This window comes from Apodemus sylvaticus, chromosome 1 (assembly GCF_947179515.1).
Source record: "Apodemus sylvaticus chromosome 1, mApoSyl1.1, whole genome shotgun sequence".
NCBI lineage: Eukaryota > Metazoa > Chordata > Mammalia > Rodentia > Muridae > Apodemus > Apodemus sylvaticus.
Window position 1 is genome coordinate 175,376,230 of NC_067472.1, and position 17,786 is coordinate 175,394,015.

Below are 17,786 nucleotides of genomic sequence, written 5' to 3' on the forward strand. Positions count from 1 at the left end.
GCTACAGTGTACTCATATACATAAAAATAAATATTTAAAGAAAAAGAAAGCAAACTGAGCAAGCCAGAGGAAGCAAGACAGTAAGGAACATACCTCCATGGCCTCTGCATCAGCTCCTGCTTCCTGACCTGCTTGGGTTCCAGACCTGACTTCCTTAAGTGATGAACAGCAATGCAGAACTGTAAGCTGAAGAAACCCTTTCCTCCCCAATTTGCTTCTTGGGTCATGATGTTTGTGCAGGAATAGAAACCCTGGCTAAGACAGGTGACAAAGGAGGACTTGAAGAACACAGGTGATGGCTGAGGCAGACTCTGTTCTTAGAGAGCGAGGTCAGGTCAGGCTGCAGATGAAGATGTGGACATTCACTTCGGATCACTTCCCTTTCCTTCCAGAGCAAGAAGCAGAACGGGGCAAAGACAGAAGTCAAGAGGAGAGCCAGAGTTGAGAAGAGGGTGGTTTAAGAGTGGATGCTAGTCAGGCATCATGGTGCATACCTTCAATCCCTCTAGGCTGAGGCAGGGGATTTCTGAGTTTGAAGGCAGCCTGGTCTTACAGAACAAGTTCCACGACAGCCAGGGCTACACACACACACATACACACACACACACACACACACACACACACACAGAGAGAGAGAGAGAGAGAGAGAGAGAGAGAACAAACAAAACACAATCACAAGAATAGCCAAGAATGTGTTACTAGTGGGAGGCAGAGGCAGGCAGATTTCTGAGTTCAATGACAGCCTGATCTACAGAGTGAGTTCCAGGATCGCCTGGGCAATACAGAGTAACCCTGTCTCAAAATAAATAAAAATTATGTGTGTGTGTGTGTGTTGCAAGAACCCAGGCTCTGCTCGGACCACAACCTCTGCAGCAGCCTCCTTTCCCATGTCCACAGGGAAATCCCCTTTGTTAGACCTGGTTCGAACATTAAAGGGAGCCAGTCTTGCTTCAACCCTTCCCACTGACATCATGAGTTCCAGGTGTCACCTAGGCTACCCACCGAGGCCCACTGAGGCAGACTCTGAGACAAAGGCTCCACCCCCTCCAGCCCTAGCCCCATGGGGTGAAGTCCACAGGCTTCCTTCACACACAGAGATATCTGCCCTGCAAAGGGTTCTTAGTCCAGCACCCCGCGCTGACTGCAGAGTCCGCGCTGCCGCCATGCAGAGAACCCAGGTCCCAGCTCTGCCTGCACAGGACTTGGGCACAGAGAAGGCAAGGCTCGGCATGCAGCAACATGGACGATGCTGGCTGGAAATGGCCCTCGGGAAACCAGGCCAGGGAGCTTTTACCTGTCCTGTGAAGCCACACCCCGGGCAATCTTCCTTGCTAGGGCTTCAGAAGCGGTTTCCACAAAATACACAGAAAGTGACTTTTTCAGGGAAAAGTAATTTATTAGTAATTTGATGATAGGTTGTAGTTTGAAAGGTTACAGCATCAGGGGAGACCTTGGGGTAGAAATATCTGAGGTTGGGATCCCCCCCATTTCAGGGATAACATACATTTGACTAAACTATTTCATGTGAATAGATATCTCAAACCTCTTTGTAAAAACTGGGGCACCACACGGTGCTCCGACCAGGGCTCTGGGTTCTAGGGATGCCAGGCCAAACTCTAGTTTCCGTGGCTAGCGGCCAGTGGCTTCAAAAAGCTTGAAACTGAATTCTAGGTCTCTTTTGTCATATGTTTCCTTCCTGGAGGAATCCCCTGGAAAGTGATTTCAAAACAATGACTTCCAAAAATATTTACTGAAGCCTGACATAAAGGTCAACCTCTGTAATCCCTACACTTGGCAGTCATGGAGGCTGGAGAATGAAGAGTTTAAGATCATCTTTGGTTATGTAGAGTTGTAGGCTAGCCTGGGCTACATGAGATCCTGTCTCAAAAAAAAAATTAAAAAACAACAAAAACAAAAAACCTAAACAAACAAAAAAACAGAGACAATAAGAAGTTAAAGACTTCTAACAACAACAACAAAACAAAAACAAACAAACAAACAAAAAAAACCCTGTATTTGTCTTGGCTTGGGAAGGCCTGCCTGTACTCTCAGAGCTCAAGGGACTGAGGCAGGAAGACCATGAGTTTGAGGCCAACCAGAATCACATGGGAGAAACCCAGGTTTGCCAAACCTAGAGGAGGGGAGATTGTTTGGCAATTGACTCTTTTCCCCAGGGGGAATGACCTAGTCACCATATCTGATCTCAGCATGCAGCTCCTTGGTGATATAGTTTGTTAGCATGGTCAAGAGCTTCTTCCGTAGGTCCTGAAAACTCCGCTTCTCAGTATCTGTCAAGTAAAAGTTCCCAACGATGGCAGAGGCTTCCTTAGCAAGGTTCTGCTTTTCAGCAGGGGACAGCTTCTTTAAAATCTGAGAAACTGGTTTAAACCGTCCTGTTATCACATGGGCTCCTACCAGGCTCCCAATGGCCCCTCCTGGAAAACAAGGAAGGGCTCAATTAGTCAGCCTCAGTCTCCAACAATGGCCTTTGTTTCTTGCCAAGAATGTAGTCACTGTCATGACAAGTGGGCACACTCACAGCAGGGCACAGCAAGCCCAGCTTCCTCCAGGCACTCAGCAGGGCAAAGGCTGATGTGGTCTCTAGTCCATTTGGTCCAGATAATTGATACTCAAATTTGTGTCTCCCAATGCCCCCCACTTACACCCTCCCTACCTCCCAACTGTGTCAACTAAGATCCCCTTCCTGACTGAAGATCCCCCCCACTCCTGTGACTCCCAGGAACAGTCTGTCTCCACAAAGGAGAAGCCCAGAGGGACATGCATCTTCTGGGGAAACCCATTTGTCTGGAAAGGCTGGGAGGCTGAACTGTTTCCACAGTGTGGCTGTCTTAGGGGTTTCTATTGCTGTGATAAACACCATGACAATAAACAACTAGGGGAGGAAAAGGTCAATTTCATCTTACACCTCAGGTCATACTCCATAACTGAGGGAATCAGGGTAGGAACCTGGAGGCAGGAGCTGATGCAGAGGCCATGGAGGAGCGCTGCTCACTGGCCTGCTCAGCTGCTTTCTTACAGCGCCCAGAACCACCAGCTAAGGAATGGCACAGCCCACAGTGAGCCGAGCTTCTCCACATCAATCATCAATCAAGAAAATGTACCACAGGCTTGCCCATGTGCCATTTTCTCAGTTGAGATCCTCCTTCCAAAATAACTGAAGTCTGCGTCAACCGGATCACTTCAATGGGAGATAGGAACTGTGCCCTAGAGCTTAGGAAATTCCCAGAGAACTCACCTGGGAAATGACCGTGGGGCAAGTCAGGTTCTTCTCTTGGAGATTCTGTCATTCCATTCCTCCAAACAAACCTAACATAATCTACTAGCTCTCTATCCAAAGGGGGCTTTGCTTTACTCTCTCTGACTTTTGTTGTTTGGATTATGGAGGCAGGGGCAGTCTAGAACACACGATCCCCCTGCCTCAGCTCTCAGCTGAATATCAAAAGTATGTGCCAGCCACCTTGCCCAGTCAGAAAACATTATTTTTAGATTTCTGCTTTCATTGTTTTCCAGGTGCTTGGTATTGTGGGGTAAGGTAGAGAGAGAGAGGCTCAGGTGCCAGCCAGGATCCTGTCTGTCTGTCTGTCTGTCTGCCTGCCTGCCTATCCTTATTTATAACACAAACCATCTCCTTGTACCCCTTGACAGAGTCACTCCCTCCCAGAAACATTGTTTTTAATTTTTATTTTTTAATTTTTTTTGTTGTTGTTTGTTTTTCAAGACAGGGTTTCTCTGTGGGGCAGACAACAGCTGCCACTGGGCACATTAATCAGATCTGTATCTTTAAAGCCTCCCATGACTTGTACATATCAGCAATCACAGTCACAGACACAGCCAGGATAGACTTAGTGAGTCGTGAGTCATTCCTAAGGAATAGAATATGGGGTGAGAAACTGAAATTTTTTTTCAAGACAGGGTTTCCCTGTATAGCTCTGGGTGTCCTGGAACTCACTCTGTAGACCAGGCTGGCCTCGAACTCAGAAATGCCTCCCAAAGGCTGGGATTACAGGCATATGCCACCACCGCCCAGCTGGAGAAACTGAAATCTTAAGAGTGGAAAAACCCATCACACACGACCTTGACCAAGTTACCAATGTCAGTCTCACTGGAGATGCCACAGGATGTCCTGTACCCCTGGACTGATACAGAAGATACTTCACCTCAGGACTCAGGACAGGCTGTGGCTAAATGGGAAGTTAGCCTTGGCAGGAGAGGGCAGGTGTGTGGGGGGTGAAGGATGCAGGGAGACTTAGCTGAATCCTGCTCCCCTGGTGTTCAGAGCCAGCGGCTGCTGTGGTCCTGTGTAGTGGGGCCTTGAGGGGTCTGGAAGCACAGCTTCCAGTCCCATGGGAAAGCTACTCCTTGATGGTCCAGGAACAGGTGACACTGCACATGGGCACTGCTTCTTTGAGGACTCCTGGGAGATACCCTCCTCTTGGCTTGTTTTAATAAATGGGACACCATGATTGTAATTCCAGCTCTCTGGAGGCTGAGGCATGAGGAACTCAGATTTGAGGCACAATCTGGGATACATAGTTTTAGACCAGCCTCATATACACAGAGATCATGGCTCAAAAAAGTAGGTGGGGACTGGAGTGTTGTTGGCTCAGTGGATATAAGCAGGGCGCTGGTTGTTCTTGCTGAGGGGGTAACGTTTGATTCCCAGCACCCACAGTAGAAAGGGCTCCTGGCATTGGAGGAAAGGTGCCTTCAGGCTCTGAGAGACACAAACACCAAGGCCAAGAGAGTCCTGCATTGCATGGAAGCTCAGACACTGTGGTTCTGACAGGATGAACTGTACAGACAGACGGGGCCTGCGAACTCCCTGCGCAGGGCACATGGTAGGCACCATTCTTACTTACCAGGTCATTTGTCCATGTGGATCCCAAAACCTCAAGCATGCTGGAGGCCTGAAACATTCTATGTAGCCCAGGCTATCCTTGAGCTTCCCATGTTCCTACCTCCCTAGGGCAGGGATGACAGGCTTGAACCGTAACCTTTAATGATAGCCCCAGGGCTGTCTGTACCTGTGAAATTACTCTCACTCACCAATAGCTATTCCTGGTGGGCCACCTAGAAAGGCTCCGACTATGGGAAATACTGCCCCACAAAAGGCACAACTTTTATAGTGCTTGACAGCCGCCTTCATCTTCTTCTTCTCAGAAATGGAGCATAGACACTCGATGATGCCATCATCTGTCACGGGCATATCATCATACACTAAAAGATGATTCAAAGAGATAAGTGGGGTTTTTGTGTGTGTGTTTCCTCATTTTGTGTACTTGAAAAAAGTGTATACACATGTTCTGCTGCACGTATGTCTGTGCCCTCAGAAGGCAGTGATCTCTTGAACTGGAGTTACCGACAATTGTGAGATAGCATATGGGTGCTGGGAATCAAACCCAGGTCCTCTGAAAGAATAATCAGTACTCCTAACCTCTGACTCATCTCTCCTGTCCCTGTTTTTCAGTTGGTTTGTGTTTGTTTGGCTTTTGAGATAAAGTCTCGCTACATATTCCAGACCAGTCTAGACTCACAATCCTTTTCCCTCAGCCTTTTGAGTACTGGAATAATAAGATAATACCACCATACCTTATAGCTGAAAGGGAGCTTTAATACACTTACGAGTATTTTGACCCAATGTAACACTTTATAGCATTTTAGAAAGAGCTCCCATCTTCTGGAAGAGTTGCTTGTCCGCGTGTGTGCCAGACAGACACACAGCCATCTGTGCTTCCCTGAAGCCAAGAGGCTGAGCATGAGCTAACAGGCTCCAGAAGCACCAGAGTGGATAAAAGGTCTTTTCTGCCCTCTGATTAACTTCAGACTTCTGACAAATGAGGAAGCAGCCTCAGCCACAGGCTTCACCAGCCCCAGCAAGCTGATCCTGACCTCTCACACCAAGACCCCTTCAAGTGGCTCACACAACCGTCAATGTGTAAAGGCTGTCGGGACCAGGAAAGGAAAAATCAGGTGGCCTCTTGATGTGACAAGGTTTGTGAGCCAAGCCAGAACGTGGGGAAAGGGCAAGACTCTGAGGCCACACTTGCCTGCTGGGTAACCTGGAGCCGAGAGTCAGATCCTTAGCTTTAAGATGGAGTGAAAATGGGGCTGGAAATACAATTCTATATGGAGACCATAGGTCTGCCGTGAACCATGCTAAAAAAGAAAGACAGACAGACAGACAGACAGAAAGAAAGAAAGAAAGAAAGAAAGAAAGAAAGAAAGAAAGAAAGAAAGAAAAGAAAAAGATAAAGAGAGACAGACCACGTACAATCTGGCCCCGTGTAAAGGGCAAGCAAGAGGGATGCAGGGAGGTTGGCTGATGAGACAGAACTGGTAGCACTGCAGACCCTGTTGGGACATTGCAGGCAGAGACAGGAGCTAGGGTTGATACCACAGGACAGGACTCTCAGTACTTGGTAAGCTAAAGCAGGAGGATTATGAAGCCATGGCCAGCCTGGATTAGATAGCTAGACTCTCTACCAAAATCAAAAGAATAATGATTACTCAGTTAATTTAATAATAAATAAAAACAGGAACAGTATGAATTACCAAGAAGAAACAATCAAAGAACAAAATAAAGCAAAGATCTTCAGAGGCTCGGCACTTGTCACGGTGGCTCACAGCCACAATTTTGGCACTTGGGACATAGAAGAAGAAATGTCAGATGAATCTGAGGGCAGCCTGGGCTACACAGTCAGACAGATCCAGGCTGCTCTAAAGAGTAAGACACGAGGCTGCCAGGGGCTGTCAGGATACAGGAACCACAGAGAGCCCTGAGGAGCACTGAGCCTAAGAGCAGTTTGCTGGGGTCAGGACGCGCTGCCTTGCTGGCTGGGAAGTGACAGCAGAGGCACAGCCACAGGTGAGGTGCACTGTGCCCCACAGAGGGACTGGTGGGTAAGGAGAGCCCACAGGCTGACAGGTCACCTCATAAGGCTGGGGAGAAAAGGCAGCAGAGGTGAGACTCCTAAAAGACACATCCTAATTCTAGGAGGCTGAGGCATTAGTCAGCTGAGGGGACTTCCTGAAGGAGTCCCAGGCTACTGTGCACAGGCTGACATTCTATTGGCCTGTGGTTGGTTTCTCTTGATACCCAAGAACTATGCAGACTCAGAATCTTGTAATGTAAAATTGTCCCTGAGACTCTGTGAGGTCTGGGCCCTTATCGGAACCCACAGAGTCACAGCTTTTTGGCTTTTTAGTCAGGTGCATCCCTTGTCTCAGAGGACTGCAGGACACCACCCATTCTCAGATGCGCAAGGCTTGTGACATTCTGGTTCTGAGGGCCAGCTTCAGCCCCAGCACACAGGTACTGCTCCAAATCACAGAGTAAGGATCTGCACTCTCACAACACTGGTTTCCTCGGGAGGCAATGCACATGAAGGAGTTGGGACAGAGATGCACACAGCAGCCCCTCATGCATGAGGAATGCAGTCGGAGGCTGCAGCAGATGCCTGAGCCACGGTGAATCAGTCCTTCCAGACTGTGTGCTCTGGATTCTTCCCATTGTAACTCATAAGCTTTGGGGCCATTATTAAATAAAATACGGTTGATAGAAAAAAGGAGGGGATAGAAAAATAAAACACGGTTCGTTGAGCTCATCATACTACTCAGAATGAAATTTCTAACTATATAGAACAGACCATGATTTGAAACTTGCATAGTTAAATCTCATGAATTGTTTATTTCTGAAAAATTTCCACTTACTATTGGGCTGTTTTTAGGCAAAGCTACAGAATGCAAAACTGTGGACAAACGGGAGGGGACTGCAGAGAGGGGCGCTAGACTCACCCATTTTACCTTCCATTACCTACTCAGAGGATGATCTACCTCCAGACTTGCTCTGAATAACTTTAAGTCAAAACCCATGGAGAAAAAAAGGTACCAATGTGCACACACTATTCTCAGGCTCTACCAAGCCCAGACAAGCCTTTGCCAGAAGACAAGCCAGGCTCCTTAGCAGGTGCCAGGGGGCAGGAGAGTGGGGCAAGAAAGGTTCCCCTCCAGCTGGGCTTCTGCAGTCTCCACTGCAAGGCAAGGCTGGCTTGGGTTTCCTGAAGAATAGTTGCAGAAGTTATGGCAGCAACAGGCTTTGGTTGTGAAAGAAAGGTTTGGGACCCTGAGTCTGTGTGAAAGCCTTTCACTTCCTGCATTCTTCAGGCTCAGGAGATCTAAAGTTAACATGTCCCATCTCTCCTCTTCCCAGGGCCGCCTCTGTCTGAGAGTGCGGAGGAGATGGGGCACAGAAGACAGGACCTTCCCACAGGAGCACAGCTATTTCAATAATGCCGTCCTCGAAACAGGCCCTGGTCAGCGAAGTCCACCTGCCAGCCACAGGGAAGACAAATGCTACCTGGGAGCCCTGATGTCTTACAGTCACCCAGACTGGTGGGAAGATGACAGCAGGGCTCTGGACACACACAGAGGAGGTGAAAACTCAAACCTTTGCACAGCAGCCTGACCTGAGACCAATCAAGTTGAGAGGGACAGAGAAGGAGGGCTCAGAGAAACAGAGGTCTCCATGTTCTTTATAGCAATCATAGGCAAAGCTGGGATTCAAATGCCCAGTGTACAGGGAGGAAGTGTGCCCAGGGCAGTGGGGGTGAGGGTGGGGCTCGCTGAGGGGGAAACGAAAGAGAAACTGAGTGGAAAACAGGATTTTGGCCAGAATTCACTATCCTGCTCCCCTCTCTGGAATTTATAGTCCCCAAGCTGCACTCTGTTCTTTGTAAAGTTCATTTCCTGTTCTTCTACCTCACAAAGTTGTTTAATTACTTGACTGTTGGTATTTAAAGATAAGAAGATATGGAGGGAGTGCTGGCTCACTCCCGGAACCCCAGCATGGGGGAGGCTACAGTAGGACTCCCAGAAAAGACCAGGTAAGGTCACATAGTGAGTTCCTGTCTCAAAATAACAGCATTGATAAAATCTTACATACATCTTGAACCTTCCCGATTTCTCTTGAAAGATTAGAAGTGGTCCGTGGCAGGTTCTCTACACAGCTCACAGACTGAGCTGATCTGGGCCGACACCCAGCACTCAGCAGCGCCACGCCCTCTGCACCTGGCCTGGCATGCACCTTATTTGCTTAGTCATAGAAGAATTCTTCCCAACAACAGCTCCAACTAATGTGGCCTTCTGCGGCCCTGACATCCTTTCCTGGTCATCCCTAAGCCAGAGCCCAGATTCGCCGCTGCTCTGGGCCAAGCACTGCAGTCCACTGGGCGCTAGGCTCTGGGAGCCATTGCACTGCGCATGCGCACTTCGAAGCACCCTGGTTGTGTCTGTAAGTGCTCAGAGCTGTTCACTACTCCAACCTAGGCAATGCAGCTTAGGCCTGACTCTGTCTCAGTTCCTTTGCATTGAGATGTTAAGCTCTAGCAGTGTGCCTGACACCATAGGGTCCCCGACCCGCTCCGCAGACCTCTGCTGCACAGCGTGCACCTTTACCAAGCTGGAGTCTGGGACCGCCCAGGCACTGAGGCTGGCTCAGCTCTGCCTGCTCCAGAGAGGTGTTCGCAGGCCACTGCCACCCTGGATCCATACTCCAATCTTCTGGCTCTGCCGGCCTAGCCTGTAGCAGAGCTCTTAGTCCCCAAGGGTCCCAGTACTCACCTTCGGCCAGCTCTCGGTAAAGATATTGAAGGCGATGTAAGGTATCCATTCCTTGCGCAATCGTCTGGTTGACTGACACCAAAACCCCAGTTAGGAAGCTATGGCCCTGGGGGAACGGGGAGCGTCTGAAGGGGGCTTTGTGTCCCCTTTGTATGGGAGGACCCGCTGACCCTCCCCCTCCCCTGCCTGGCCACCCCCACTCAATGCCCAGCCTCACCACTAGGATCTGGGACGGCTCCTGGAAGGTTCTCCTCACCCTTTGCGCTGTCTCTGTGACCTGCCAGCATCCTTTCCCCCACAGGGTCCTGAGCACTGGGGGTGCTACAAGGGCCTGAGCTGTCAGGAGCTACTATGGGTTGATTAACACTGGGGCCTGCGTGGGGCGCGCAGGGGCTGGTGTAGCTTTCAGACCTCCTAGGGCCAGAAAGGAGCCCACTCCACTCGCAGGGCAAAGGGAGCCACTCGGAAAGAGAGCAAAGAGTAGCAGAAATATCCAGAGAGGCCCAGGGAGCCGTCCCCAACCTCTGGCCCCAAGGACTCTAGGCTGCCCTATATATACTGTCGGCCCTGGAACTATGCCAACTTGGAAACTCCCCCAATAGTGTGAACTTTAACCCTGAGCAAAGCCTGGTGAGCTGACACGGTTGTTGTTGACAAAGGAGATTCAGAGGGGCTGGGCCAGCCAATGCCACCCAAATAGGAAGTGTGGCGAGTGAACTCCAGTCTAGGTGCATGTGGCCCCCAGCGGGGAGGTGGAGAGCTTCTGTGGGCATACAGATGATTGCCTGTGCAACGTCATGCTATATGTTCTTTTCTGTCTTCTTAGAAAGCTTCGAAATCCTTTTAATATCAAGATTCTCCTGGCTGCAGTGGAAAATTCTATGCGCTTTCGAGTAGTTTTGCCCGAGTTTGGGTGACTTTTAAGAGCCAATGTTAACTGAGGCTAAGAACAGATTAGCTCCCTGCTATTCCTTGGGCTATGCCATGAGGCTCTTCAGTGTCCGCTGCGGGCAGCGCCCTCTGGTGGCACGTCCGAGAACCAAACTCTCCTGTTGGCTCCTTTGCCTAAGTACCAGAAGACGCTTGTAGAGATGATGGGAACAAGAAAGTGCAGTGGAGAATAGAGGCTGGGCTATAAGACGTTCACACAGACGATGAATGCCGTCATAAAACGATCACCCTGACAGCTAGAAATGTCCACTAGCGGCTCAGGCCGTCTGTGAAAGAGTCGTGCGGCAGGTGTGCACATTCACAATCCCATTACTCAGAAGGAGAGCCTTCTGAGGCAGAAGGCTCAACAGTTTGAGGCTATCTCCCAAGTGTGGTGGTGTACACCTTTAATTGAAGCACTTGGGAGACAGAAGCAAGCAAATCTCTTGAGTTTGAGTCCCGCCTGGTCTACAAAGGGAATTCTAGATGTCCTGGGCTACACAGTGACACTCTGTCTCAAACAAACAAATCCTAAGGTTGAGGCCAGCCTAGGCTGCATACAGAGACCCTCCCTCAACTCTCCCTTCCTAACCCTACGTCCACACACTGAAAGCTAATGGTAGTGGGCCTTCGGGAGGTGACAGTGGCCTCATCTAAGAAGCTTAAGGGAGTTTGTTGTCCCTTTCCTCCATCTATGAGGGGCTGGGCCGCACTAGACATGAAACCTGCTAGTACCTTAATCTTGGACTTCCTGGTCTCCAGAGAAACCAGTTCAGTTGCTCAAATTCCCTGTCCTTGCTGTTTTGTTATAGCAGCTCGAAGGGACTAAGACCTTCCCCTGTGTCTGTAGGAAAGATTCCTTTCTGTCTCTCTTAGCTTCTGTTACAGTTACCAATCTTCCATGACCCTTGGCTTGCAGTGTTAATCTTCTCTATTACTGTGTGGCACTATCGTGTGTGTGTGTGTGTGTGTGTGTGTGGTGGGGAGACAGTCTTCTAACTGCCTTGGGAACAAGAGCTAAACACTCCTCCAGTGCCATATCTGCCTGGACGTGGACAGGCTTCCTGTAACATCAATACTGGACTGAACTTCTGAACCTCTAGGCCAGCTCCAATTAAATGTTGTCCTGCGTAAGAGTTGCTGTGGTCATGGTGTCTGCTCACAGCAATGAAACCCTAACTAGGACAGTTAGATACACAGGGACAGAGCTGGGACTCCATGTCTTTTGGGGACGATAACAATTCAACCTGGCAGCTGAATGAGATTAGCCCACATAAGCTCATATGTTTAACTCTTTGGTCCTCAGTGGGTAGAACTAATTTGAGAAGTGACCTTGGTGATGGAGGAGTGACACTGGGGTGGGCTTGGAGGTTTCAAAAGACTGATGACATACCCAGTTGCTCTCTGCTTCCTGTTTGTGCACCAAAATATAATCCCTCCGAGGCTGGAGAAAGGGCTCAGTGGTTAAGAATACTTCCTTCTACTCAGCTATTAAAAACAACGAATTGATGAAATTCTTAGGCAAATGGATGGAACTAGAAAATATCATCCTGAGTGCAGGAAACCCAATCACAAAAGAACACACACAGTATGCAGTTGCTGATAAGTGGATACTAGCCCAAAAGCTCAGAACACCCAAGATACAACTCACAGACCACATGAAGTTCAAGAAGAAGGAAAACCAAAGTATGGATGCTTTGATCCTTATTGGAAGGCAGATTAAAATACCCTTAGCTTACAGCCATCCAACAGACTGAGCATAGGGTCCCCAGTGGAACAGCTAGAGAAAGGATCCAAGGAGCTGAAGAGGTTTGCAGCCCTGCAGGACTAACAATAATATGTACCAACCAGCACCCTCAGAGCTTCCAGGGACTGAACCACCAACCAAAGAGTACACATGAAGGGACCCATGGCTCCAGCTACGTATGTAGCACAGGATGACCATTTCAGACATCAAAGAGACGACAGGTCATTATTGATCCTGTGAAGGCTCAATTCCCCAGAATAGGGAAATGCAAATCAGGAAATTGGGGGGGCAAGGGATGGGATGGGGGATTTTCGGAGGGGCAACATGGAAAGGGGATACCATTTGAAATGTAAATAAAGCAAATATCTAATTTTTAAAAAAGTATACTTCCTTCTTTTCCAGAGGACCCAAGTTCAGTTCTGAGCACCCACGTTCCCATGTTTAGTTTACTACCACCTTTATCTCCAGCTTCAAGGGGCTCGGATGTCTCTGGCCTACACTGACAAATGCATCTCTGTGCATAGACACACATAAAAAATTAATAAAAATAAGTAATAAAAATATGTGAACCTCTTCCAACTGCTCCAGTCACCAACCATCCTGCCTCCCACTCTGTCACCTCTAGGCTGGAAGCTCAGTTATACCCTAGCTTTTATAAGCTGCCTTAGTCATGCATGATGTTTTATCAAAGTATTAGAAAAACAGCTAGGGCAAATTCATGGAAAGTCTGGATGATGTCTGATTCTAAAGAGCAGGCCTCCCAGAGTGTCCTTCCTGTACACAGTGTCACCCAAGCTGGCAGGGGGCTGAAGCTGGCATCTGAGCCATTCAACCCACGGATGACCACCCCCAACACACACACACTAATACGTGGCTGTGGAAACCCATGGAAACTTCAAGCAGCTTGCAAGACACCAAAACCTTGAGCACATTCAAATCTCTGCTTCTGGATTCCAAACAGCAGCAAAGACTTCCGGGAATCCCATTTCCACTCCCAAGAAGCCAAGCCTTTGGCCTTTCCAGCTCTGAGCCAGTCACCCTCCTGCTGGCCTGGGGGAGTTCCTGGGTCTCTCCTGAGCCAGTCCAGTGAAAGAGTGAGCTTTAGAGCAGGAGAGAGGCCAGTTCTCAGAGTTCTCAGGGAAGGCAGCTGTGTGAGCGCCCTGTCCTCCATTGCCCTTGGACTGCTGACAAAGCACTTTCCAGGGGCTGCAGGGTACAGGTGACACGTGAGGGACCAGTGTGAGGCTCCCTCTTACTGTACTCCACACTCTTACCTGGAAACGTTCCCAGCTCGCAGTCCCTGCCCATCTCTGCTGGGAGCGAGGGTATAGAACCAGCCAGAGGTTCCTGTGAGCATCAGTCTTCAGGAGATCACCTGTGAGAGCCCTCTTTCCTCCCCTGAGCCTTGAGGTTTATTATGGATGACCTTATCCATACTATGGCTCTAGAAACAGCCACCTGACTTAGGTCTTCACCAGAGAAATCTTCAGTCTGCAAGAGTCAACCTCACCTTCCTACAGAGGAGGGTCCCCTGTGTCAGGGAACATGATCCTGAGGTCACATCAGCAGGTGTCACTGTGAGTCTCAGAAGATTCCAGAAAAGCAAGTGATCTGGGTTGTCTTGGGGTCCAGATACACCTCACCCCCTTGCTTTTCTCTATATGAGTGTTTTGTCTGCATGTTTGTAACACTTGCTTACCTGGTTCCCATGGAGACCAGAAAAGAGCATTATGTCCCCTGGTACTGGAGTTACAACCAGTTATGAGCTGCCATGTGGGTGCTGGGAGTTGATCCTGAGTCCTGTAGAAGAGCAGCCAGTGTTCTTATCTACTGAGCCATCTCTCCAGTCCTGTGAAGATTTCTGTTGAAAAAGAAATCCACCCAACAATGAATAGCCCAAGGCGGGTGGACTGATAACTGGGTGTCCAAAACGGATAGCAGGGTGTCCAAAACCACAGTGGATTCAGTGATCTCTTTATTCAAGTCAGGAAGCCATCATCTCTGTGCCTCCTGGCCAATTACCATGAGTCACAGACCAAAAAGAAACAATTCAGATTCCATTTGATTTGGGGATACAAAGGCCTCCCATCCCTGTCAACATAGAAAAGTAACAGTGCGGGAAGGCCTGTCTCAGGCACACCCACTGTGTCTCAGCAGCCTGAGCCCTCCGGACTTGTGCACATTGAGTCACAAACGGAGCAGGAGGGGGAATCTGTGTCTCCAAACACGTCCTGGGAAGCATTAGCAGGGTCCCTGATACAGAACAGAACAGGCTCAGTCCATCCCACTGGTCCCCATTCCTCCCTCTCCCTCCATCTTTCCTTTTTCCCTCCTCACAAAGTTTATTTTTTTGTGGCATTGGCCCCATGTTAGTCCAGCTCTCTACCACTGAGTTGTGCTCCAACCTTCCTTCCTTTGCATGTGTGTGTGTGTGTGTGTGTGTGTGTGAGAGAGAGAGAGAGAGAGAGAGAGAGACAGAGAGACAGAGAGACAGAGAGACAGAGAGACACACACACACAGAGAGAGAGAGACAGAAAGACAGAGACAGAGACAGAAAGAGAGACAGAAAGTGACAGAGACAGAGAGAGATACATAGAGACATTCAGAGAGAGACAGAGAGACAGACAGACAGACAGACAGACAGGGTCTGTCTCAATTTAAGCTGGCCTGGGACTGACTACACAGGCCCTGGACCTGTCATCCCCCTGCCTCAGTATCCTTGGTTTGTACCACCACACCTGGCTTGGAGTTGTTCTTTGTCTCTGTTCTTTTTGCAGTGCTGGAGATGGAACCCAGAGTCTAATACGGTGAGGCAAGTGAACAGGGTACCACTCAGCTCCGTCTCAGCCCTCTTGTCCCTTTATCCTGAGACAGGGATCACTAAGTTGAGTGGACAAGCATCAGACTTGTAGTCCTCTTGTCTCAGCCTCCCGAAGAGTTGGGATTCCAAGTCTGACCCACTAGGTTTGATTTTCCCCTCCCCTCTCTTTTAACTGCTATGTAGCCTTTGCTAGTGAAGCACATACACCTTTGTAAGGGTTTATTTTTATTGTTTTTAATTGTGGAGTGTGGGGTATGTGCTTCACGGGCCAGGAGAGGGCACTAGATCCCCTCAACCAGTTACAGGCAGTTCTGAGCTGCCTGGCTGGGTACTGGGAAGTGAACCCAGGCCTTCTGCAAGAGGAGCATGCATTTTTTTTTTTTAAACAAGGTCTCACTGGTATCCCTGGCTGGTCCAGAACACACTATGTAGGCTGGGAAGGCCTTGAATTTATAAAGATCATCTTGCCTCTGTCTTCTAAGCACCGAGATAAAAAGCACGGAACACCACACCCAGCTAATGTGCATGTTTAGCCACAGCGTGCTCTCTCTAACCCCAAGCTAACTTTTTGTTTTGTTTTTGTTTTTCTGAGACAGGGTCTCATCCTAAAACCTCGGCTGCTCTGGAACTCACTCTACATACCAGGCTGACTCAAATTCACAGAGATCCACTTGCTTCTTCCTCTTGAGGGCTTGAATTAAAGACCTGTAGACCACTTACCTGGGAAAGTGAGAGTCTGCACTCTAGGGAGGCATGGAAGCGAGCAGCGGGCGTGGAGCAAGGAACAGGAAGCTGAGAGTCACATTTTAACCACGAGCAGGAAGCAGAGTGAGCTACAAACTCTCAAAACCCACTCCCAGTGACACACGGCCTCAGAGTAAGGCCACACCTCCTAACCCTCTCCAAACAGCACCACCTACTGGAGACTTGTTCAAATGCCTGAGCCTAGTGGGGCATTCATCACCTGAATCACCACATGACAGTATTATAGACCTTTGCCCAGTGACCATTCCTGTTACATTTGGAAGTCTGGCCTCAGACCCTGTTCTGTGATAATCTGCCTTCCTTGCCTCAGTGGGAGGAAACTGTTTCTGCCCCGGGATTGTCTATCTGAGCCCAGGGTCACGCTGAGGCCCGGCCTGCATCCAAAGGGACAATGACTGTTTATGAGGCACTTGAGCAATGGGAAAGGGGAGGGGATCAACTCCTGGCTTTTCCATCTTTTCTTTATTTATTCAACAAACATCTGCTGAGATAGAACTTGGGTTTCAACTGTAAACTAAACGGGCAAAGCTCCCTCCTGGGGCTTACTGGTGCAGGGAGAGAGAGGCAGGACACACAAGTTAGAAGTCTGTTATTGAAGGAATCCAGGGAATTTCACCCCAAACAACTATGTAACCTGGTGACCATTTTAAAGGCCTTTGGAGAGCAGTAGATACTGTGTGTGAGGCAACCTAGGACACTCAGATAAACTAAGTGCTTTAGGCCATATCCCAAGCTATGTACACACACACACACACACACACACACACACGGAGAGAACAGAGAGCAACAGTGGCTCATCTAAAATCTGTTTGTGAAAACTGTGGGACCACACGGTGTTCCAGGCAGGGCTTTGGGTTCTAGGAACACCAGGACAAACTCCAGCTTCTGTGACTAGCCGCCCAGTCTCTTCAAAAAGCTTGAAATTGAATTCTAGGTCTCTTTTGTCACGGTTCCTTCCTGGAAGAATTCCATGGGAAGTGATTTTTGAAACAATAACTTCTAAAATATTTACTGAAGACTGACATAAAGGTATACCTCTGTAAACCCTACAGTTAGCAGCGATGGAGGGTGGAGAATCAAGAATCCAAGATCATCATGGCTACACAGAGATGGAGGTGAGCCTGACTTAATAAAACAAAACTAAACTAAACTAAAAATCCTAAACAAACAAAAATCAGAAACAATAAAAATATGTTTGTTTTTGGAGATAGGGCTCCTTGTAATGCGGGCCTGCGAGAGGAATAAGAAGCCAAGACAATTTTCTGTTCAAGGCTCAAAGAGTTTTTAGTGGGGGCGGGGCTCCAAATTTATAGGGCGAGGAGAAAACCCTTCCTACAAAAGCTGGAAACTCTTCTGCATAACAGGTTCAGTTGCTGAGCAGGTGGCTAGTGTCTCTCAGGAAACTGCAGGTCCTTGAAGGACAATGGGCTAGAGCTCCACCCTAAGTGGGAGGCAGTGGCTAGCATCCAGGTCTGACATTCCTGCTCAGAGGCTGGGGGGCACAGTTTCTCCCTTTTCATTAGTTTTAAGATGAGAAGGTAACAACCAAGTGGACAGTCATCTGTCAAAGGATGGTGGGTGTCAACCAAGGAGGGGAAGATTGACCTGGTCCTCTTAAATAATTTATTATGTCTTTTATGGAGGAGAGGGTCTAGGCTTCCTTGCTGGTTGTTATTCTAAGGAACACCTTTAAACACCAACCTCTATGCATCCAGGTTTGCTTCACAAGGGAATCAGAGGCAGAAAACATGGGCCTCCCTTTACAGTGCTTTGCCTTGCACCGCCCACTGGTGTCCTTGCCCACTGGTGTCCTTGTCCACTGGTGAGCAAACACACATAGATCTGAGCTCTATGTAGGCCCCGCAGGAGGTCCACTCACAGTGG

The 17,786-nt window shown here is 48.8% G+C and overlaps 1 protein-coding gene across 5 annotated transcripts; it reads right to left on the reverse strand.

Moving 5' to 3' along the window:
* Positions 1–1,385: 1,385 nt before the first annotated feature.
* LOC127670734 (protein C19orf12 homolog) lies at positions 1,386–16,008 on the reverse strand. Of its 5 annotated transcripts, none has more exons than XM_052165242.1 (5): positions 15,858–16,008; positions 14,016–14,177; positions 9,640–9,711; positions 5,068–5,238; positions 1,386–2,435 (listed from the first exon to the last, which is right to left on the reverse strand). In XM_052165242.1, the coding sequence occupies exons 3-5, from the start codon at positions 9,686–9,688 to the stop codon at positions 2,185–2,187; spliced, it is 471 nt and encodes a 156-aa protein (XP_052021202.1). In that variant the 5' UTR covers positions 9,689–9,711; positions 14,016–14,177; positions 15,858–16,008; the 3' UTR covers positions 1,386–2,184. The 5 variants fall into 5 exon arrangements, with proteins under 5 accessions (XP_052021202.1, XP_052021195.1, XP_052021187.1 ...); XM_052165235.1 differs by having other exon boundaries at positions 9,640–9,745; XM_052165227.1 differs by lacking the exons at positions 14,016–14,177; positions 15,858–16,008 and adding an exon at positions 9,857–11,232.
* Positions 16,009–17,786: the final 1,778 nt, after the last annotated feature.

What these genes read in the sequence shown, in the direction of transcription:
- LOC127670734 (XM_052165227.1), bottom strand. Translation starts at nt 9,926, where the DNA reads ATGCTGGCAGGTCACAGAGACAGCGCAAAGGGTGAGGAGAACCTTCCA. An exon ending in TTACCGAGAGCTGGCCGAAG is followed by an intron (nt 5,239 to 9,639) that starts GTGAGTACTGGG and finishes ATCATCTTTTAG; the next exon opens with TGTATGATGATATGCCCGTG. An exon ending in CCCACCAGGAATAGCTATTG is followed by an intron (nt 2,436 to 5,067) that starts GTGAGTGAGAGT and finishes CTTGTTTTCCAG; the next exon opens with GAGGGGCCATTGGGAGCCTG.